The following is a 23,232-nucleotide window of genomic DNA, read 5'->3' on the forward strand; positions in this document are numbered from 1 at the left end:
AAGCTTGCTGATGACACAAAACTGGGAGGAGTGGCTGACACGCTAGAAGGCAGTGTTGCCACCCAATGAGACCTAGACAGGCTGGAGAATTGGGTGGGAGAAATGTAATGAAATACAATAAGGGCAAGCACAGGGACTTGTGTCTGGGCAAGAACAGTGCCAGGTACCAGTATAGGTTGGGGACTGACCTGTTGAGGGCAGTCCTGGTGGACAGCAGAGTGACCATGAGTCAGCACTGCAAGAAGGCCAATGGCATCCTGGGGCATACTAGAAGGAGTGTGGTTAGCAGGTCAAAAGAGGTTCTCCTCCACTCTACTCTGTCCTGGTGAGACTGCAGCTGGAATATTGTGTCCAGTTCTGGGCCCTTCCATTCAAGAAGGACAGGGAACTGCTTGAGAGAGTGCAGGACAGAGCCACAGAGATGATGCAAGGAGTGGAACACCTCCCTTACGAGGAAAGAATGAGGGAGCTGAGTCTCTTTAGCTTGGAGGAGACTGAGAGGTGGCCTCATTAATATTTATAAATATGCAAAGAGTGTGCATCAGGAGGATGGAGCCAGGCTCTTCTCAGTGACATCCAGTGATAGGACAAAGGGTAATAGGTGCAAACTGGAACACAGGAGGTTCCACAAAAATGAGAGAAAAAACTTCTTCATGGTGAGGGCAACAGAACACTGGAATGGGCTGCCCAGAGAGATTGTTGGGTCTCCTTCTCTGGAGACATTCAAAACCTGCTTGGATACATTCCTGTGTGACCTAATCAAGGTGTTCCTGCTAAGGCAGGGGGATTGGACTAAATGATCTTTTGAGGTTCCTTCCAAACCCTGACATTTGGTGATTCTGTGATTCAGTAACTGGTATGGAGAAGAGACAGCAGCTAATAAAATGAATACTGTTTTCACTTCTTAGCCAGGATTCTGGCATTTAATTTTTTAAAATAAATAATACATAATTTTAGCTCTTCTCTCTTCCCTTCTCTTCTTCTCTTCTTCCCTTCCCTTCTTCCCTTCCCTTCACCTCTCCTTCCCCTTTTCCCTCTCTTCTTCCTCTCCTCTCCACTCCTCTCCTCCTCTCTTCTCCTCCTCCTGCCCCTCCTTTCCTCATCCTCTCTTTCTTCTCTCTCTCTCCCCTCCTCCTTCCTCTTCCCTCTCCCCCTTCCCTCCCCTAGTCTCTCCTTCTCTCTTCCCTTCCTTCTCCTTCCCTCTCCTCCCCTCTTCTCTTTCTCTTTCTTCTTTTCATTTCATCTCTTTTCCTTTCTCTTCTCTTCCCTTCCCTTCTCCTCCCTTCTCTTCTTTCCCTTCTTTCCCTTCTCTTCTCTTCTCTTCTCTTCTCTTCTCTTCCTTCCCTTCTCTTCTTTTCCTTCTTTCCCTTCTCTTCTCTTCCCTTCTCTTCTCTTCCCTTTTTCCTTCTTTCCCTTCTCTTCCCTTCTCTTCTTTCCCTTTCCTTTCTTCCTTCTCTTCTGTTCCCTTCCTCTTCTTTCTTCCTTCTCTTCTCTTCTCTTCTCTTCTCTTCTCTTCTCTTCTCTTCTCTTCTCTTCTCTTCTCTTCTCTTCTCTTCTCTTCTCTCTTCTCTTCTCTTCTCTTCTCTTCTCTTCTCTTCTCTTCTCTTCTCTTCTCTTCTCTTCTCTTCTCTTCTCTTCTCTTCTCTTCCCTTCTCTTCTCTTCTTTCTCTTCTCTTCCCTTGTCTTCCCTTCTGTTCCCTTCTCTTTTTTCCCTTCTCTTCTCTTCCCTTCCCTTCTCTTTCCTTCTCTTCCCTTCCCTTCCCTTCTTCTATCGGCTCCACCGTTGAAGACAAAACTCTCTTATTCTCCTCCACATCTCGCTAGAAAAAGGAAAGTCACAAGTTGTGACTGAGTAATTTTTGCCAGGAAAAAAGAAAAACTGCTTCCTCCCGGGACGGGAGGAACTGGGGCCGCAGAAGCAGCAAAAGCAGGAGTGACAATACCTGTCTGTGGGCCCAAGCAGCCGGGAGAAGTTGTCAATTACAACCTCTTTGTGACAGCGGATGAGGATGACCACCGCCTGGCACAGGAAGGGCATGAACGTGCTCTGCTGCGTTGACGATGTGCAGCTGCGCAGGATGTGGAGGATTGGTAGCACCTGAAAGAAGAAGGGGAGAAAGAACGACTTGCTGCATCCTTGACTCTGCAGGGCCTAACCATGGACATTCAGCACATGAGCAGTGCCTGATCCCTTGACATGCTGCCAAGGCCTAAGCCTAAATTGCACACCAGCCACCCTGTCCAAACCATTGCTCTGCACTCAGGCTGTGCTTCTTTAGCACAAGAGGCAAACGGCACAAGGCATAGTGCAACAGCCAGAAGAAGTCCAAGACATGTGGAAGAAAGTCTCTTACGTTCCAACAGATGTCCTTCCTATACATCTGCAGAAAGGTGATCATCCACTTCCCAGCTGCACGCACGCGCATTCCTTTGCCTTTCCGCAAGGTCTCCTTGATGGCCATCAGGTAGTCAGCGGTGCGTTCCAGGGGGAAGTTTCTGCACACGATCTGTAGAGAAAAGAGAAGCAGGAGAGATCTCATCATTGCTCTGTAGCAGCTCTTCAAAACAGAAAGCAGTCTTGAGGGCGTTCTTAGTTCAGCAGCTTGCCGCTCATTCAGGCGGCAATCACAGCGCTCCTGCTCTCTGTACCCTACTATTTATACGGAAGGCGGTTGAGCCTTCTCTCAGCTTCTCCACCCATGGTGTTTGCTTACGTGCAAAACCTACCTCCCAGCAGCCACAGTCACACATGCACACAAACTCATGTGGTCACACACACACACACACATACACGCACGTCATGGAATCAGCTCCTTGCATGGGGCGCCTGAAGGCCAGACATAGCTCAGAGCCTCCTGCTACTTGCTGAGAAAAGCGGTCTCAGGATGACAGCTTGTGGGAATACAAGAAAAACTGTTCAGAGCAGAAGCTGTGGAGCAAGATAGACAGCATGAGAACCAAGGACACCTCTAGAAGAAGAAAGAACATCTTACGGCTCTGATTGGATAAGCGCCTGTGTGAACGGTTGAAGAGTGTTTTGTAGAATGCTCTGCTGACATGTAAAGGTGGATGGGAAAGTTGTAGGGATGGAGGGCAAAGCTAGAAAAAGAAAACTTATGAAGGTATATAAGTGATTTGAGAATTGTAATATATGATTTGGATCATTCGCATCTGAGTCTGCATCGGACACTGCAACAGCTCATTCTGGAAATGGTATGAGAGGCTGGGAGCAGCATAGGGTCATGCAGAAGCCTGTGCACTGAGATCCCACCACTCCTTTTTGGGTCCACTTACCCTTGCCAGTTGAGATGAGGTCTGGAGCTGAGAGATGGTGTTGCAGTCATCCAGCCCCTTACACAGGCTCCCGATGTCTCCCGTCTCGATGATTCTGTTGGCCACCTTGGCTGGAAAGAGCATGGGGAGAAAAGGGAAGTCATGCTTCTGGAAACTGAACTGCTTTCCATGGGGAGAGACAGGACAGGATGGTGACAAGAAAAGAGCTGTAAACGGTGCCTCTCCCTCCTGTAAACAGGGCCCAGCCCGTGGGGCTCTGATAGTGCTGCAGAGGAGAGCACAGGGTTAGTGCACGCCCGCTCTACTCACCTTGGATTCGGAGAAGGGAGCTCAGGCAGGTGGCAGCAAACTGGCGGGATGTAGGCATGGGGTCACACGTCAGCGGAGCCAGCAATCCCACCAAGGAGCCAAAGTACTCGCAGACATCCCCTCTCTGCAGTGGCGAGAGGCAGGAACAAAGCTGTAGGCTAGCTCTTCCTAGCTTCTCCTGCCCGTGCCTTCCCCATGCCATGACACAGCATGCACAGCTGGGTGGAGCTGGCCTTCCAGCTCAGGGGCACTGGGGAGGGAGCAGGGAGCATGCAGTGGGGCTCTTTACTCACTTGGAGTTCTTCACAAGCAGCCAGCAGCTGGGAGCAGGTCTGCAGGGCCCTCCTTCGCTCCCACGCGTTGTTTGAGGTCACTGATCTCTGCAGGACCTGGAGCAGAACATCTGTCTCACTGAGGACATCTTTCCCTTCCTGCTATCCCTCTCTCTGTCCCTCTTTTCCCGACAGTTTCCCTCAGGGCCTGCCCTGTGGCTCCACATGGACCCCTGCCTCACTTAGCACTGACACTACTGCTCCCATTCTCTGCAGACACTCCTGCCTCCTAACCCAGGAGCTGGGTTAGAAGGTTAGCTCCTAACCCTCAGGTGTGGCTTGCCAGGGGCTGGCTCCTGTCTTTCCCCCTACAGGGCCCATTTCTCTGCCCATTTCTCAGTGAAGATGGCCTGTTAGCAGGAGATTTCTCCCCCTTCGATCGTCCTCTCAGTCCCCAGATCTCTGTCCCTGCTATCAACAGGCACCATATTTTCTCCCTTGCCCCTCACGTACTCACAGGGACTATGTTCTGGAAGAATCTACAGGTGGTCTCTGTCTCAAGCAGGACCACCATGAGCCGGCCCAGAGCTTTCAACGATGTTTGCTGAAGCTGAAAGCAGAAGAGGGGATTGAGGTATGGCATCACAGCTGCTGCAAGGTATAGGTTATGTATGCTGAGATAGGGTTCCAACCAAGAGGTGGCCGGGAAAGTTACAGCAGGTTACCTTCAGGTACTGTGCTGCTTGCTGTGACTCCCTGATCTTCAGCATCATCTCCGCTGAAGGGTGTGTCACAACGTTCTTGCAGCACAGAGCCAACATTTCATGTACATCCTTGCTTCCTAAAGAGGGCTTCAACTTGCTGACAGGAGGAAAAAAGGAAGAGAAATCAGAAAGGGTCTTTACCACTGCTCTCCAGACTGGTTCAGACAACGTCTGAGATTCTCCTAATCAACAGCTGCAAAGCCAACACCCCCAGCCTGTACCGCTGAGCACTGTCTTCAGTTCCAGCAGCACCTGCCTCCTCCCCAGCAACACTGAACCACCTCCCGCTCTGAAGGGAAGAAGGCCCCAGATCTCCTTTCTCTTCCTCGCCAGGGGACAGGAGCACCAGGCCTTTCTCCTTGCCCAGAATCTCAGTTTCACTGGGCACAACAGCCCAGCCGTCTCTCTTGTAGATGCGGCTCCTAACCCTCCTTAGCCCTCCCCCCCTCCAGGCCTTCGGGAGCTACCCAGAAGGGGGACCACCATCCTGCCTTGCAATCCTCCCACCCTTACCTCAACTGCTCCAGGGCCAGAACCACCTTGAGGGGCACTGGGGAGACAGGGGTGCCCAAATAATACTTCTTCATTAAGTCCTGCAAGTACCAGAGAGACATTGTCAAAACGGGCAAGGGGCACGCGAGAGCTCTTCCTCCCGACCCAGAGACACAAATAACTGCCACGCACCAGCCCCATCGCTCCCACATTTCCCATGGAAGCGCTGCAGGATGCAGCAGCTCCACAGCTGGTGGACCTAGCCTGTTGCCAGCCACTGCCTGCCAGCATCCAAGGTCCCCACCAGCTGGAAACGTGTAGCTGAGGGAGACCAGAATGGCTCCAGGGAAACGAGCCTCACTGCACAGTCCAGAACTCCTCTGCAGAGAGCCCTGGCTCTGGGCACTCACCATCAGGATCTCCAGCAGCTTGCCCTTCAAGGAGGTGTTAAAGCAGGTGGAGCCACCCACAGCATGGAAGGCAGAGCTGCAGTCAGTGATGCTCTGCACCAGCGCAAGCTTGTTCTGCAAGTCCTGAAGCCCAAGAAAAAAGAACATTCTTTGAACTGCGGGAAGGGCTGCGGGCTGCAAGGGGGACACGTGGGGGCAACACTAAGGGAAGGGCTTGGATCTTCATCTGGGCACAAACCGTTCCCCGAGGGGCCTTTGGAAAGAGAAGGCCCATCTCAGCATCCCCCCACGTGGAGGGGCTGCAGCTGGGCGCTCAGACACCCTGGCACGTTTTGAGCTCTCACCCGACAGCTGCAGCTGTACAGCAGCAGGATGTTGCCCACGATGTCTCCCTCTAGGCTGGCAAGCAGCTGTTCCTTGGAGGCTTGCAGTGCCAAGCTGCCATGGGCAAGGATGAGAGCGCTGCGTGTAGCATGAGCTCTCTTGCTGTCCAGCTCCGTCTGTGAGGAGAAATGCCTTGAGACACTCGCCCAACAGACTCCAGTGTCCCGCGATGCACCTGGGCTCCCAAGGCAGGAGCGGTTGTGAAAATAAGGCAGAAGAATGCCAAGATGGAAACCCCTAACACCTTACCTTCTTGCTCCTGGAAATCCTCCCACTCTGGCCTTTGCACAGCCTGGACGCAAACATGGTGAGTGTGTCCAGGACTGTGTGGAAGTTGCTCTCAGCAGCATGGCTGAGAAGAGAGATCATTCCCTGCACAAAAGAACAAGGGGCAGTTGGCGCAGGCCTGAACCTACTGGCACGGCCAGCCACAGTGGCTGGGCTGGTCCTCGCCTGGGGGAAACGGCAGCACTGAGGAGATTGAAAGGCCCAGAGCAGAGCCAGGAGAAGCTCTCTGCCACAGGGTCAGAGTGGGGATGCTCGCAGGAGCTGGAGGAGAGGAGAGCTCACCTGAGCCTCAGATGCTTCCTCTGCATTTGCCTCCTCCAGGTGCTGCAGCAGCTTCTCTTGAACATGGAGGACTTCTTTACAAGTTCCCAGAATTGTCCCCAGAGCCTTGTACAGGAAAGACTGCATGGAAAGGGAAGGAATAAGCTAAGGCGTGGTAGCAGCCTAACCTGATGGGAGAGGGCCAGGTGGGAAGGACCCACACTCCCTGGGAGTCACTGAGAGCAGCTGTAGGGCCGAGCTGTTGCCACCCCCAGGCAGTTTGCAGGGAAAGGCCCTCTGGGGGGCACAGGCTGGGGAAGCAGTGTGAGCAGCCCACGTGGGCAGAGCACCAGCCACAGCCACAGCCCCAGTTTGGCACCTTTGGCTGCACCACTGGGTAGAGCCAGGGGAACTCACCTTTTCTCCAGAGCTGCTGGGACAGCTGCTCAGCTGCCGGCTCAGCTCACAGCTCAGGGCCTTGGTCCAGGCCTCATCCTCCACGATGTCCAGCGATGCCCTCAGGAACTGTTGGAGAACAGGAGAAACCAATGTTCCCTTGCCCTTTGCCTCTTCCTGCGTTCCCAAGTCACTGCAGACTTCTGGGGACAGGTGCCTGGAAGAACAGCCCCTCTCCCAGCTCCCCCCAGCATTCCCTCAATTAAAGCTGCCTGCCACTCTTCTCCTAGGACCCCCCTTGGGCTTGGGACAAAGAGGAAGAGGCAGCGCTGCAAAGGCGTGCAGCCGCTCCACAGCAACATTTGAGAGGCTGTTGCTGTGCCGTGGTGGCTCATATGGGAGCGGGGCTCCTTGTGGCAGGCAAGCACTTCTCTGCAACGTGTCTCCCTGCAATGCTGTACCTTTAGCAGATGGTGCTCCCACTCTGCAGAGTCTGGGAAGCTCTCATCTTGCCCTGCACAGCAACAAGAAGCAAAAGAGCCTTGATTGGAATCAAGCCACAAAAGAAAAGCTGCAGCAAACCTGGCTTGGCCTGGGCACTTGCCCACTGCACCTCTCCCTCCCCACCAGCACTTTACCTTTGAGACGCTGCAGCAGCACGGGGATCTCAGCAGCCCACATGGCCCCCACAGCTCCGTGGATCCTGCTGTGGAGGTTTTGCATGAGCAGCAAGGCAGCGGCTTGGAGTTCACTGCCTGCAAAAGGGCTCCCTGCCACCACCTGAGTGAGAGCAAGGAGAAGCAGGGTCATTTCTGCAGCAAGAGAAGCAGCTTCCCCCAGGAGGAAAGCAGCTTGGCTCTGTCCTGATGGGCAAGGAGCAGCCAACAGCCTTGCCCATAACATTGCAAGCTAGGGAAAAGAACAGCATCCCCAGGAGTGAGGCAGTTGCTGACACGCTCGGCCATGCTGCTTCCTCCTCGGGGCTTGTGGCACCAGGCTCTGGAGCATCTACTTACCAGCAGACGTGCCAGCAGTGTCTGGGGAGTCAGCAGTGGGCCTGCGAGGAAAAAGAAGTGCTGAGTAAGACTCCAAGACACTCTGTGCCCTGCCACACGCACCTCTGCTCTCCCTTCTGGGTGCTAACATGGGTCAGCAGAGCTCATGAGGGGAGTTTTTGCGCCTACCTTGAAACATGGAGCTGAGGAAATGGGGATCCAATTCTTCCATGTCCCGCACCATCGGGTCCCCTCTCTCAGCCAGGGCTTGGACACAACAGGAGACCGGGATAAGCATGCCGGTGTACTCAGCTGGCACCACGTACAGCAGCAGCCGCGGCCACAGGAGCTGTAGGGAACGAGGCAGTTGAGCATGTCAGCATTCCTGCTTCCACTCAGAGATGAAGAGAACTCTGAATTTTCCTGAGTCTTGTGTGCTTTAGAGCACATTGGAGGACAGACCTGGGGTGTTGGAATGGGACAAGGAGCATGTGGTGCGAAGGCAAGGAGTGGCAGCAGGGCAGAGTGTGACTTACTTTGGAGATCCTTCTCTCAGAGACATCCAGTGACCCCAGGATGTCCATGCACATCTCTTGGAGTGCTCCCTCTTCCTTGGCTTCCTGGGCAGAAAGGTCTCCGGCTGCCTGCACAACAGTGTTGTTGAAACACCGGTTACTCTCAGTTCTCAGGAGCCTCTCGGGAGGCTCAGGTGTGGCCCCGCAGGTGCTTCTGTGCCAGCCTCTGAGCAGCACAGGTTTTTCAGAAGATGCTGCCCACTGTCCTTACCCTTCTTCCTGTGGTGCGGCTGAACTCACTGAAGATGTGCCCTATTACATCCCAGGCTGAGCAGCTCCGGGCATTAGTGCTGAGCAGATCCTCAGTAAAGTGCAGTACGGCCCTCCTCACCTGAGAAGGGTCAATTGTGGGTGTGATTTTCCTGCTCAGAAGGCAAAGGGAAGCCACCTGCTCATCAGGGCAGCCCTTTGGGCATGAGCAGAGATAAGAAAAGCAGAGGAGAAGCCTTGGCTCCTGAGGTGAGGGCCAGGCCTTAGCACCAGGCTGTGCACTTTCCATGCACAGCACAGGGACCTGACCACTCCACTCTGCCTGCTCTCCCCACAGGAGCCATCGTAACCATGTGGTCGATGCCCCAGCACCTCCCTGGGCACCCAAGCCCTGCCAGTGTTGGCAGCAGCATCACCACCCCGACAGTGTTTTCCTTTCCCCAAACTGCTCACCCGGGTCCTGAGGTCACTACATACACACTGCACAGCCTCTGCAACCTGGGGCAGCTTCTCTGTCATTGTGGGCTCTGCAAGAGATGCACAGAAGCATGCGTGGAGGCACAACCCAGGTGGCAAAAGGGATCCCTGAAATCCCGACCTGTGGTACTGACCATCAGAGCGAGCCAGAGCACCGAGGAGTCCCAGGGCTGCCACGCATCCAGCCTCCCTCTCACCACCCAGCTGTGACTGCAGAAACAGGACCGTTTCCTCTGGGCAGATTCGGGCTACAGGAAGGAAATCCCGCGCTGTTAGCGAGCAACTTGTGCCCATTAGTGAGGTTAGAGAGAGATGTTTTGGCCAGGGCACCGGCAAGCATCGCCAGAGCTCCTCTCCTTACCCTGCAGCATGATGCAGCGGGTCAGCTCTGCATTATCAGCCTCGCTGTGCTGCTTGGCATCATCAGAGAGCTGTGGGAACAAAGTCCATTTGAGAAAATCACATTAGCATTGAGGATGGAAAAGACATTGTGCTGCCAGCTCCTGTCTCCCTTGGCATTCTCGGGAAGAGGACACACAGACAAAACCCAGCCTGCCCCACACCATCCCGGAGGGCGCTGGGGCAGCCATGGGCATGCAGGAGCTAAGACTGAGCAGCCATCAGAGGCTCAGAGCTTTGCAGTCCTCCTGAGGCTTAGCCAAGAGGGAAACTGCTGTGTGCACAAGGATAGACTCCCCTTACCTGATAGAACACGGCACTGGTGATGGCCAGAAACTTGTCCTTGGGGATGACAGATTCAACTCCCTCTAAGGCCTCCAGGAACATATGAAGGCTCTGCAAGAGACCAGGAGAGGAAGAAAGGGCTGAAGCCACATCTAGCCACTTGGAAGCGGAGGAACTGTTTCTCAGTGGTTTGTCTGCTGGGAGAAGCTCCTGCACAGGCATTCTTGTTTGTCCCCCCCTCCCAGCAGCACCAAGAGAGTCTCTTTGCTCTCAACTGAGCCTTGGGATTTGGGTATCATTTGCAGGCATTTCCCTCCCAGCAGCCCTCTTCTTCCCCATCCGATGCAACTGGATGTGGTTCTCCCAGTTGTTAGCACAGAGCTCCTCAGGCACTCAGAGCCCCACAGTGGTGGTGGTGAAGCCCCCCATCCCCAGGAGATGGGCACTAGTGACTCTTGGCTCCCTCCTGGCTCCTGTCCAGGTTATTCGTTCCTTGACTGAAGAGCTCAGGAAGCCTCAGACCTCCCTTGTACACTTGCCCCTTCTTTTTCCACCTCCCCTATGCATCCCCCTGACCCCTTGTGTCACTTGCACGGGCCCCACATCCACACCGAGCCTTGCACAACATTTCACCTTGGCCACCCTGCAGGTGTCTTGGATCTCCTGACATGGGTGCACGAGCCAGAGGAGCTGCTCCCAGACATGCTCTCGGTGCAGCTCTTCTTGCAGGAGGACAGTCATCATGGCAGCCATAGCCCCGAGAACGGCCTGTTTGTCCTGGAGAGGGATGGCAGAGGCTCGGCATCAAAGACTGAAGGTCTGCCCTTCCTACAGAGAGGGCTTTCTCTTTCCCTTCCCCTTTCCCTTCCCCTTCCACATACCCCTCTGCCCAGCAGGAGATAAGCTCGCTCCCCCTGGGCAGGCAGGTTTTCCCCACACCCTCATCCCCAGCTCTCCCTGCCACAGTGCTGTGACATGCGGCTGCTCCCTGGCAGGGAGATCCAGCCCCAAGCACAGAGCCAGTTCGGAACCCTTTGAAGAGCCCGCTTGCTCTGGCTGCACCCTCTTGTCACCCCTCTGCTCTCAGCCCACTGGGCACATACAGAGCTGCTGACATGGATGTCCCAGCTGCCATCCCGGGCTAGGAATGCAGCAGTGCTCACCTCTTCCTCCTTGCAGTCCTGCCAGTTGCTCACCACAAAGAAGAAGAGCTCATCAAGATTCTCATAGATTTGTTCTTTCTTTGTGGCAGGCCAGGGGCATTGCTTTCCAGAGGACAAGTGACTCTTGATTCCATCCATCCATTGTTTCACAACTGGAAAAAAAAAAAAAAAAAAAAAAAAAATTTAAAAAAAAAAGCACAACAAAACAAGAGAAAAGGGAGCCTGCGAGAGTCTGCAGCAGGGTAAGCTGCAAGGGCTGTCCTGAGCCCCCCTGCTCTGAGGCCAGCACTCACCAGCGCAAGCAATGCGCAGGGTCCGGCCGCTCCTCACCTGGCCCACCACACTGCGCAGGCCAGCCAGTGTCAGCCACACAAAGGAGATGCACTGTGGAGCTGCAGAGAGGAAGGACAGGGGCACGGTCAGAGCCTCAGCAAGGAGGGAGGAAAGGCTGCATCCCTGCATCCCCCAGCTCTACACAGATCATGCGCAAGGGGAGAGACCCCTTTCTCTGGTTGTTATAGATGTCAGGAAGTTGAGGGCACTCTACCATAGATGCTGAAGAGTTTGCTCAGGGTGATGAGCACAAATTCCTTGGACATCTCCCGTGTGGCCTTCAGGTGGCCCTGGAGCTCGGCCATCACCAAGCTGAAGTGTGTCCGGGCCAGAGCCACCAGGACATTGCTGGCAGCCGTCCTCACGCTGTCCATCACGCCCTGAAAAAGAGTCACTGGTGACACACGGCACAGGAGACTGCCCGAGGCCTTCCCTTGGAAGGGCTAAGCCAGCGCTGTATGCCAGCAGAACGCCAGCGCGGGCAGGCGGCTCCCTTTGCCTTCGGGAGTGACCCTCACCTGGGCTGCTGTCAGGTCCTGGGACACCTCTGCCAGCAGCCGGTTCACCACTCCGCATGGCGGGCAGCTGTCATCTTCCCTCAGGACGTGCTCCAGCTCGCAGTACGCCTGCGCTCGGTCACCCTGGGGACAGGGATAGGTCACGTTTTGCTTTGCCCTTGTTCCCGGGGAGCCGCCCGCTGCCACCCATCACTATGCCGATGTGCTGCCGGGGCCTGGCACCCACGGGACCGTGGCACTGGGCCAGGGCAAGGATCAGTGGTTGGACGTCCCCAGCTCACCTCCTGGTCTTGCAGGCGCTGCAGCAGTAAATTCACGGCACAGACGGGGACAGGGCTTTCCACCCTGCCGCTCTCCCTGCGACGTGTACGTCTGGGCACGCAGCCCACACAGGCAAAGAGACCTGGAAGGAAAGAGCAGAGCAGCTGTCGCTGGTGTTGCTTGGAGCCAGGGCCGAGCATCCGGCCGGCTCTGGGAGGAACGCTCCTCCAGCCCCACAGTGGTGGTGGGCTGCCCTGGCACATGTGTGGTCAGCGGGGAGAGAGCCTTCCCCTTGCTGGGGTACTGGGGAAACCATGGTGGGAGGGCTGCACTCAGCAGAGCAAGAGCAGTGCTGCTGGCACATCCTAAAGAGACACTGGTGGCACACACGTGCTCAGGCAGCGTCACGGTGTCCAGAGAGGTGGAGGGGCCTCACCTCGAAGGGCTCTCAGCCGCTCCATCACAGCAGGATGTTTCCAGATAGACACAACGCTCTCTCTGGGTTCACTTCCTGCGCGTCCCACAAGCGGACTGAGCCACCGCTCCCACCGCTGCCACAGGGGTGAAAGCAACAACTGTGACATCACAGCAAGGAGTGACACCTCACAGAGAATGACGTGCCCTGGGCTGGGGACCAAAAAGCATGTTTGGCAATCCTCTGTGTCTTCCACCAGCAGTGTTCTTTAGTTTTTTTTTTCCTTGAGATACTGTATCTCTGTATTTCCTACTTTCCCAGCCTTTTTTCTGAGTCTTCTACCTCCATGACATGAGGGCACCCAAACACGAGGACAGACCTTGAACAAACCAGACAGAAAACAGAAAATAGAAACACAGAATCATTAAAGTTGGAAAAGAACTCAAAAACCATATAATCCAACCTTCAGCCCATCTCCACCATAGTCACAGACCATGTACCTCAGTGCCACATCCACACAGTTCTTGAACACCTCCAGGGATGGTGATTCCACCACCACCCTGGGCAGTGGTCCAGCAAGCAGGAGAAGAAGCTCAGCTACCTATGCTAGAGCTAACCTAGAGCTGTCCTGTGGCGGAATACTTGGCTATACTAGCAAGAGCCTCTGCTTTGTAAAGGTTCCCCTTACCATTCATCCTCAGTGCAGTTAACTCAACTGGAATGCAGTTAACGCGTAGGCCTAAAGCAGGAGTGAACAAAATTGGGTCTAGAAGGAACAAAGCAAGTTACTCAGTGCTGTGTAGAGACTCTGTTTATATTAAACAGCCATGAGATCCAGCAGTATTCACTTGCCTGCCCATCAGTCTTGCCAGACAAATACCATCACAGAACAAGAAATACATACAGATCCAAGCTTATCAGGAGAAAATACACCTGCTATTATACTCAACCATGCAGGTTATGTTGAAAGAACTTGGTGTGAAAAAAAGGGGCGCAGAATGGAAAGAAGTGAGTGGGAGCTACCCCGTGCTAAGCACTGCTGAAAAACTGAACTCACACAAGTGCCTACATATGGGCTTAGTGCTCAAAGTCTGGGTCCTGCTTGCTTTCTTTGAAACCTTTGCCACAAAGTATGGTATTCAGCAAGACCCATTCCTATTTGCGAACACAGAGCACATCTTGGGATGTGCACTTCCCCTGGAAGGTCACGTGGAGGGAAAGTCCTATCAAGTGAATTTTTCTCTGTCTGCAGACTCATGTAGGATTGTTCTTAAGAACAGCATTAATTACACCCGGCCACTTCCTCAGCTGGAGCCAGTCAATACATCCATTGCTTTCATCAGCTGCACTGCCTGTGACAGCTAGGAATGACCTATTCTCTACAGCTAAAAACTTTATTTCTCACAAGTCCTGAAATCTGGAAGCTTCCTAGTTTACATTGGATTGGCCCCCATTCTAAAGAAAACCAGCTCCCAATCCCTATAGATTGGAGCTCCTTTTGATTTCACTCGTTTTTCAGCAGCTCTGCCCCTGTGATATAAAAATGATAAGATGCAGGATCCCTACACTCATTCAGAGCCAAAATGTTTGCAGCAATTTAGGTGCAAATGCACCTGTGTCTGGTAGGTACAAATAGAGGGAAGGAGAGAAGGGAACAGGGCAGACACGAGTCAGATGAGCAGTGGCAATGCTAAGGGAGCTCTGCCCTTTCAGCTCTTTTGGAAGGACTGCACTGCAGGAACCCCATTGGCACGGTCCTTGTGCTAGAACAGCTTTCATCTAGAAAGTAACTAGTTTCATTGGGTTTGTCCTGCTCAATTTACCTAAGTGATAGATGAGGACAATCATTGTTTTTCATTAATCTCCTCCCTTTTATTTTGCCAGTAGGTAGTGCTGCTGCTCACACTAGTCGCTTGAGCAGGTTCTCACCCCCTTTCTATGAGAGCAGCTCCTCTGGGGTCCTGGGCATTTACTTTTGAATTCTTCTTATTTAATATAATGCCAGTGAAAGCAGGAGGAATAGCTGTGTGATCCTGCCTTTAATCCCAAAGGTTAGATCAAGCCTGGTTAGTGAAAGCTTGAATTTCCTTGTCTTTCAGAAGCACGTGTGAGGCAGCTCTGTCCTTGTCTGTCCTGCTGAGCCCCCCAAGGACAGCATGTATCACAGCATCGCCCATGCTAGGTCCGCTGCCAGATTTGGAGCCACCAGACAGCCCCAGTGTCTGGCTGCTGGTTGTGTTTGTTCTGAGACAAGAACCAGCAAAGGATTGTGATTGTCCACTACGTGTTGCTCAGTCTCACTTAACCTGGTTCCAAAGGGCTGGGAGTGGCATGTTTGGAAACCTTGCCATGCTATGGCCATCTCCCTTCTTCAGCACTCTCACATCCTGCTCGTTTGAGTTAGCCAGTATTCTTAGCTTTGTTCATTTTGTTCTTAGCTTTTAAAAGCATTTCTGTAGAGTGGAGGGGCTTTTTCCTTCCAAGAAAACAACAGTACTTAACATGTGTGAGATGCTTTGCATCTTTCAATCAAACTCAGTTAACTAATTAATCCTTGCAACATTCCTGAGAGAAAAGCAAACATTATCTCATTTTTGCATGTGGGGAAACTAAGGCAGAAAGGTGAAGCAAATTGCTTAAGGCCAGTGAGAGATTTAGGATCACAAACACAGGAGCTGCATTCTGCTGCATTCTGGCAAGCAGAGCAAGTCTCCAATGGGTAAAACAGGCTGCAGGCGTGACCTCCCCTGCAAGCAATAGTTTTGCTGTGAGGCATGCAGAGAGGCTGATGCTTAGAAATGGGGAGATGTGGAGGAGGACGAGTAGACAAGCTCTGACTCTTTCCTGGTTCAAGCCCTGGTCCCGTGCTAACTGTGCTCTGTTGCTGCATGTGAGCTAGCTGCATAGAATGTACAGCAAGGGGAGCTGCAGGATGCAGCTGAAAGGAGTGGCAGCTGTGGCAAGATAGGGCCTGTAATTGGGAAGCAACATGAAGATAGAGTTCTGCATCTCCTGCAAAGATCTAATGGAGATGTGATGTGCTGTGCCAGTCATCCAGGGGAATAAATAAGAACAATCCGCTGCCTGTCCTAGGATTCTTCCAACTCAAGGGAGGATGCAAACAACTTTTCTGGTAAATATTTTTTACCGGTACTGTGCTCATTCTGCTTATAACAGTTCCACTTGCTCCAGAATGACAATGAGCAGCTTTATCACAGCACTCGACAGGGAGCCAAGTTCTAGCTCTGACAGCCGTGCACTGAGAGACACTGCTGTGGTTTCAGATGAGCTGCTCGAGCTTTCTGCTGCTGCAGCTCTGCACTGAACTAGCCCCAAATATCTGTCTATGGACCAGCTGAGAGAGAAGTGAGAGCATCTGTGCAGCAAGCAGCAAGGAAACTTTGCTCTACCATCAGCCAGCACTATCAAAGGCATTCCTTAAGGGAAGACTGTTCCAGCACTTTGGTCTTTTTATTAATCACAAGCATTCCTGCTTTTATTGAACAGGAGGACTGCTGACTGAGGAATTGACATCATCCCTCCAAACTGTCAAATCTTTCTTCTAGTTATGGGGTCCCTGTTTTAAAACAAAGCAAAAAGAGAACCAGAAATATGGCAAGTGAGTGCCAATAATTTTTAGCTCTGCACTGGGGCAAATTGTGCCAAGCATTTTGTAAGAGAAGGACAACAGAGGACAATCCATCAGTGCAGCATACATCATTGTATTAAAAAAATGCAAGTAGTGGGGAAAGCTTTTAATTTGAATGATATCGGTGCCCACAAGCACGACAATAATTAAAGGTCTGCCAGCACAGCTATTATACATTCTGGTTTAGTGCATTTAATATCTCAGCTGCTTCAAATCAGATCAGCCTGATGGCTGGCAAGCGTGTTTCCACTCTGGATGCAAATCAAAGTCGCGCAGACCGTTCTGAAGCCTCGCTTCAAGATTGGGACTTTTTTGCATAGGACAGGACAGACTGTCCTTCGTCCTTGTTGTGCAGCTCTGTGCTACTGGTACGCTTCCACCTTTCAGGAAAGAGGAGAATGAATCATTCTCCTTAGGGTCAGACATTAGAGACATTGTGCCCTACTCGAGTGTCCTTCTCCTGCTCTTCATAACTTCCTTTCTGTCTTTTCCTGGTCAGGTATGTACTCTGTGGCATAGCGTGGGTGCATCTTTCTTTTTGAGTCATCATGAGGGCAAGCAAAGGGATGCAGTCCTTCCTTCCCCTCCAGTCCCGTGCTGGTAGCTGGCAGAACACCTTGGGCTGCGTTGCATTCAGATCATCTTTGATAAGCTTGTTGTGAGGCTGCACCCATCTCTGACAGAGGAGGGTGGGCAAACAAGAGTTTCCTTTCCATCTTCTGTTGCCTCTATCCCCACAGAACCGTGGGACCTCCTTGGGAAACTATGTGGCACTTCTTAGTACAGAAACATGGTGGACTGAAACAAATGATCACTTCTGCAAATAGTAATTTACAGCACTATGAAAAAGAAGCCAACAACTTGTTTTATTTTAATTTGGAGGAGGTGAGGAGGAAGCAAGAGACTAGCAAGCTATGTGACTAGCGTTACTATGAACACTTAGCTTTCATGTCTCCCACTTCCTTCACACTCTGCCTTCCCTTTCAGACCATAACCCTATGAGGGCAGGAGCTGTCTCTCATAGGTGTTTACATAGATCTAAGCACAACAACCCTCTTTGGAGCCTCCCAGTCCTACTGCTGTACAATTGGTGGTGAAGTTCTAGACCGATGTTTCAACCCATATGACACTGAAAGTGCCCCTGAGGTCAGAGAGAGATGGCACATGCTGAGATCTGGGGAAAGTTAAAGAGCAGAGCAGTTAGATGGTTGGAGGTCACCAGTTAGATCACTGGGTCTGACATCACCCAGCAAAAGTATGACCTTGTCAGAATTAAAAAGTGAAGGGTTCAAGGAAGTCTGATGGGGAACAGGAGAGAGGGAGGGAGGCCAAATGAGGGTATCAATAGACAAACAAATACAAGGGTTAAAAAAAATCTGATGGTGGTTTTCTTTGCCACTTTAGCATCTGCTTTTGTATCAATTCACTCTTGGAAATTACATTTGAATAATTTTTCCCCCCTAAAAGACGTGGTAAATGCACTTCTAGGCTATTGTGAAGGCAAGATGAATTATAAAAGCATTTGAAAAAAAATGTTTCATTATATATTTGCAGTGGACTAAGGAAGGAATGCATCACAGGTTCAGGTAAGGCAGAAATCCCTCTTTGGTGGTGAAATGTCTCTCCTGCTGTCCTAGTTTAGTCACACAGCACACCCTTGTTTTGAGGGTGCTCTCTCATGTCTTCACTGCTCTTCAGGAAGGTGTGATTTCACTGAGCAGCCTTTCAGTGGGAGACATTAATAAGAACTCTGTTTGTCTCTTTTCATGCACATTATGGGGGCTGATTAAAGCTTTTCACACTCTGTCAAATGGTTCAAAAGTTATCAGGAGCAGGTATCTACCTTAGCGATTTAGTGTGCTGGAATGGTATTTTTGTGATGTAAGTTCTCCTTGCCTCCTGACTCGGAGTCTTGCAGTTGAATTCAGGCATCAGCCTGATCATGGCAGTGACCATCTCTGAGCCATTTCCCTCTTAGCACCACTGCAGTGGATTACACTAGTGTGTGTACACAGCATCTGAAATCATACCAGCCTTGTCTCCAGAACACACAGGACTAAAAGCACAGGACCCTAGCACTGGTCAAGTGCTGTTGGCTAGGTTCTGTTGTTAGCTAATGAACAGCACGAAACAGCATCAGTTTTAGTGACTACGCTGTTAATTTTAATAAGAGTTTTGTTTTATGCTGATCTCTGTAATGATTAGTTTAAATATTGCTGCCTGCTATTAATTGGTACTGCACCGTCTGCCTGGCTGCACACTGCCAATGCACTGTGCTGGGGCTGCTCCCAGCAGCAAGCTCTGCCAAGCAGAGCCCACGTGCAGGCAGGCTCGTGCAAAGAGCTGCGGTCTGACAGGAAATCAGAGCGAGCACGCTTCCATTTCTGTTGTGCCCTCACCCTCAGGGTGTTATTACCAAAACGTGGGCAGTGTGTCTGGTTATACCTGTTCTCCAGTGCTGTAGTGCACTGGCCCATGCTGCCTACTCTTTTTCATACCTTCCTTGCTTAGCTGCAGAATCTGGTACGCTGGAGGTGCCTTGAGCCTTCCTTCCTAGAGGCCTGCTCCCCTTCTACCACATGCAGCTCTCATCATTCCAGCTCTGATGTAAGCTGCTCCTTTGTCGCACTGCTCCTTGGCTGCAGGAGTGCACCAGATTGCTAGTTAATGTATGGGAAGAGTCAAGCACACAGCTTGATTTAGGGAAAAGCATCCAAAGCCAGTGCCTGGATCAGAGCACCTGGGAGAAGCTGTCTAGTAAAAAACTTCAAACACAGGGAGTAAACTGGACACCAAGTTGGTCCTCCACCAGGTTGATAATGCTAGATGGAAAAATGTTATATCATCCTCTATCTACCCTCCAGTAAGGGTTTTGCTACTCTGTTACCTTGGTGGCTTTAGCTGCCTGTTCATGCCAATGGTTTTGGAGGCTACCAGAGCAAAGAAGAGATGCAGGATATGATATGAAGTTAACATCAGGTCCCATCATCTCCTGCCCTAGCCAGGAAGGCCTGCAAGCAGAAGAGGAGCCACACAATCTATTCAGTGTTTTAGCAGCATCTGAGCCCACAGCGGTGACATGGCCACAGTCCTCCAGAGTCCCTCACTATCTCAGAAACATCACTGAGACTCTCAGGGCAAACAGAAGTACCAGGGTGCTCCAAAACCTTCCCCAGCACAGTGCTTGTAGCTGTGGGCTCAGGCAGGGTGCTGAGAGGCCTTGGCTCAGGCTGTGTGTTGGGAGGGCAGAGGAGAAGCTGGAGCATAAAGCAGATGGCATGGGAGGGGATTTGTCCCAAAAGGAGGGAACTGGAGAGGCATGTATCAGAGCAGCCTGAGAAGGGATCACAGCAGCAAGAGCAATAATGCAGATTTTTTGCTCCAGAATAAAAAGAAGGAGTTAGATTGTTGTGCAGATATCGCTGCTGGCAGATAGATTTTCCAGGGAGTTTCCAGCAGCACTATTAATAAAAAACAGTTTTTATTGCATACTTTCAGTTTCAGAACCATTCCTGTTCTCACTGCTTTTTTTTTTCCTTTTTTTCTTTTTTCTTTTTTCTCTTTTTTTTTTCTTTTTTTTTTCTTTCTTTCTTTTTCTTTTCTTTCCTTTTTTTTTTTTTTAATTTAAAAGACCACTGCCTCCAGAGTCTCTTGGGGCACCTATCTTTCTAATGCATAACTTTACCCAATTCTTCTGCAGGTCACCAGCATAATTTGGGGGGCAACTTCTCTGTCTTTCAGCATTTGGACATTGCATTTGTTTGCATCCAGCATTGCAGAAAGGCCACAAGAGGAAATGCCAGGGATGGGAAGAAAGCATATTCTGCTGGTTGCTAGGTGGTGTGGAGACTCCTGTACACCCCTTAGGCGTAAAACAGAACAGCCCCCAGGCCAGGCCAGGCCCATCCCTGCTTGGTCTGTGTCTCCCCACAGAACATTAAAGTTCCCAAACAGCTTCCAGCTCTCCAGGATAAAAGAGGTGGCAGATGCACGTGTGTATCTTTGAAGCAGCATATCTTTGTCCTTCCAGTTAGCTTTCTCTCCTGGGGTTGCTGAAAGCCAAATTTGCTCTCTAGAAACTGCAGAATGTGAATGGAGTGATGCAGCCAGAGACTCTGCTCTTGGGAAATGTCTGGGGAGCTGCAAAATAGCAAAGCTAAACACGATAAATCTTACCTGAATGCCCGCATTAAAATCACATTGGGGCAGCCCATTTGTGAATTACATGCTTGTGATCAGAGAGTAACTTCCATTATTTTTAATGTAATGGCAAAGCCAATAGGCAGCACAGCAGATGAATGGGAAATTGATCATCCCTTCTGGACAGATCCCACTATATTATGAAATCTATGTACATGACCTAGATACTACAGTGATGAATGCTTTGGAGATGTTTATACGTTAGATTAGACTCAGGTTGTTTAGGACACAGCAGCTGAATTCTGGAGCTGAGCCTTTGGAGTTTATGACTTGCACTGAGTTTTCTGACTAGCACAGTTCATTCTGTTTTTTAATGGATTTTGCTCCAACAAATACCTACAAATGCAATTTAAAAGTTCACAGATAAAGATTTTTCTTAAGTCCTTTTTTTTTTTTTTTTTTTAAAGGTCACTGTACATGAAACATTCCAATAATTAAGATCACCTTCCTATCAGAGTCATATTCTGATATTTGATAGACAAGCTAAGGTACTACAAGTACTGCCTCTTCATGCCTAGACCTATGCAATCTACTCGTCTCTCTCCTAGTTTGAAAAAACACTCCTGACAATCTTATAGTGAAGGCCAGACCACACTCTCCAGGCCATCCTTCACTCAAGTGTACCCAAGGTTAGAATGGTGTTTGCTGCCTTCCTGGGGACATCTTGCAACTTTTCTCCCACTGGGCCTGAATACAGAAGTCCTCCCTGCCTGTCTCACTGAATGTTTCCACCCAACAAGGATGTCTCTTTTTCTGGATGAAGCTGGGAAGATGAGGCAGGTGAGTAGTCATCCTCCAAGGACTTACCACAGTTGTATCTTTCCATTGGAGTGAAGCATTGTCATACCTCAAGCTGGTTTTACTCTCTCATAGAGACAGGCTGGTCTGCTAATACATCTTGGCTGTAGATTTTAAAGCCTTGTTCATCTCCCATCCCAAGTGTGGCTTAATCTTTTACTGGGAAATGAGTGTCTTTCTTTTGCATCCAACTCTCCCGTAAGAAATCAGCTCTCCTGTTTTTATAACGTCTTCCCGCCACCAAAGATGAATGGGCTAAGTATTGCTGCTCTTTGGACTCAGAGATTGCCATGCTCAAGGCTCAATGCAGTGCATCATGCCCTGCCAAACGCAGTCAGAGTGCTTGGCATGAGTTGCTCTGTGCTTTCCAAGGAACCATGTGTACTCTGGGCAGTGGTAAGAGAGTAATCAAAGCACAAGGCTTCAACTACAAAAAAAAGAAAAAGAAAAAAACAGGAAGGAATAGATGTTCTTCTGCCTGGGATGAGGAAGCAGAATCATATCGGAAAATTCATCCAGCCTTCAAAGAAATGTGCTTCAGTGTACAGCAGTGGCTGCATTACCTGGTTCATGAGATGCTTACACCATGTTGGGACCCACCTCCCAGGTTTAGATGAACTGCCAAGACTCTTGGGGGAATACTTGTGTTAAAGCAGTATAGAAGTCTAATCCTCAAATTCCTGACATTTTGATAGATCGTGGCACCATTACAATGCAGATTAAAAAGCATTTGTTACCTTTATTGTTTGTTTTATAGGCTAGATTAATGCCTCTATGTCAGTTCTTTCGCCAAACTGAATCACGGGTTCAAAACTCTAAAACGTGCATGTGAAAAATGTTCAGTAGAGGATTTGCTATCTAAGATTAAGCTCTATGCTCTCAGCTGGGGTTAATTTAGAACCATTAATAATGTGTGGGTTGGACATAAGTTTTCAGGCACATATTATTTTATTACCTGATCACATAATTAAAATGTCACTTATCAAGGGACAAATTTTAATGAAGTTAAAAGCACCTTGATGACATATTATTATTTGACCTGTTATATAAGAGGATTATTTCTTGCCTGTTACTGATTGAGTTTCTTTAATAGCATGAAAATAACTGGTTTTCAATTAGCTTTCTCTTTGGAGAAGGGGCAAAACCTTCTTCATCCTTCTTATTACCTCCAGGACCCCTGCTAGCTGAGTTATGCTGAGAAGACCCTCTGCTTTTACACTGAGCTCATCAGCTTGCTCAGCTGCTCAGGAAAGGGTAAACATTGTTAGTCTGTAATACAACGTAAGAAAAAAGGGTCAGGAGGAAAAGGCTATAATTACAACGATATCCACTAAAGGTCTCTCAAGTGGAATCTTGTTCAGCTGAGGCTGGGGGAAGTGACCCAGGAGGCAAAAGAAAAGCATAGATTTTGAGTGACAGCAAGGAGGGCGACAGGTTTATCAAGTAAGTAAATGCTGCTGGAAAGAGAGTGATCTGGCATGGGGTAAGATGCTCCTGTGGAAGCTCCAGGGAGGCACTAACAAAGCACCATTTTACTAGAAGGGGCTCCCTGCTTCCTCAAGATGGTAATAAGAAGTCATGGACTTCTGTGAAATCTGGCTGTTGATTCCATGGGCCAAAACAACCACAGGCACCTTGCTGCAGCAAACTTATGAGTGTCTAATTTTGAACTGGAAAATGTCGCAGCCTTCCATTCACAGGCAGGACTTTGAGCTGAATTGTGTATCCTGTCTCTTCATCCATGGTTTCCTGCTGGAGTACATTTACTCCCTCAAAAATTCACTACTAATTTACAGGTTGTTAATGATACCCAGAGTCTTGCTGGCTGAGAGAGGAGGATGCAACTGTCCCTTTGGATTCCCAGGAGGTCCTTGAATGGCTGTGACAAGCACCAGCAATAGGACTTAGATAAAAAGAGAAGTTGCTAACTTTGTCCCAGTGAATTACAGATACAATTTCCTTGAAAGATGAAAGGATTGTTCAACTGATGGGGAATACAAAGCTACTCTCCTCAGATTGAACTGAATCATCTTTGCCCATTTCAACTCCATTGTTCCGTTTCTTAACAGCATGTGATAGAGTCC

General features: G+C 50.3%; 1 protein-coding gene across 1 annotated transcript; it reads right to left on the minus strand.

Moving 5' to 3' along the window:
- Nucleotides 1-1,488: 1,488 nt before the first annotated feature.
- Nucleotides 1,489-12,547, minus strand: LOC116217395 (maestro heat-like repeat-containing protein family member 2B). Its single transcript, XM_085209781.1, has 31 exons — nt 12,523-12,547; nt 12,107-12,228; nt 11,826-11,948; nt 11,522-11,687; nt 11,268-11,366; nt 10,975-11,126; nt 10,445-10,588; nt 9,830-9,922; nt 9,489-9,558; nt 9,262-9,375; nt 9,104-9,177; nt 8,652-8,771; nt 8,402-8,509; nt 8,055-8,214; nt 7,887-7,927; nt 7,509-7,650; nt 7,332-7,384; nt 6,892-6,999; nt 6,496-6,615; nt 6,175-6,297; nt 5,886-6,041; nt 5,542-5,664; nt 5,153-5,232; nt 4,601-4,736; nt 4,393-4,485; nt 3,897-3,983; nt 3,604-3,727; nt 3,295-3,404; nt 2,355-2,507; nt 1,944-2,098; nt 1,489-1,820 (listed from the first exon to the last, which is right to left on the minus strand). Exons 1-31 carry the CDS (start codon nt 12,545-12,547, stop codon nt 1,769-1,771), a joined length of 3,426 nt encoding a protein of 1,141 aa, XP_085065907.1. The 3' UTR covers nt 1,489-1,768.
- Between the last annotated feature and the right edge of the window lie 10,685 nt (nt 12,548-23,232).

Source organism: Meleagris gallopavo, chromosome 1 (genome assembly GCF_905368555.1).
Source record: "Meleagris gallopavo chromosome 1, MGAL_WU_HG_1.1, whole genome shotgun sequence".
NCBI lineage: Eukaryota > Metazoa > Chordata > Aves > Galliformes > Phasianidae > Meleagris > Meleagris gallopavo.

Bases quoted from the DNA above. Each gene is read 5' to 3' on its own strand.
- LOC116217395 (XM_085209781.1), bottom strand. From the start codon at position 12,547: ATGGAGCGGCTGAGAGCCCTTCGAG. The intron at 4,737-5,152 runs GTAAGGGTGGGA...TCCTCCTGTCAG, and splicing joins CTGGCCCTGGAGCAGTTGAG to CAAGTTGAAGCCCTCTTTAG. The intron at 2,508-3,294 runs GTAAGTGGACCC...TTTTCTCTACAG, and splicing joins CCTCATCTCAACTGGCAAGG to ATCGTGTGCAGAAACTTCCC.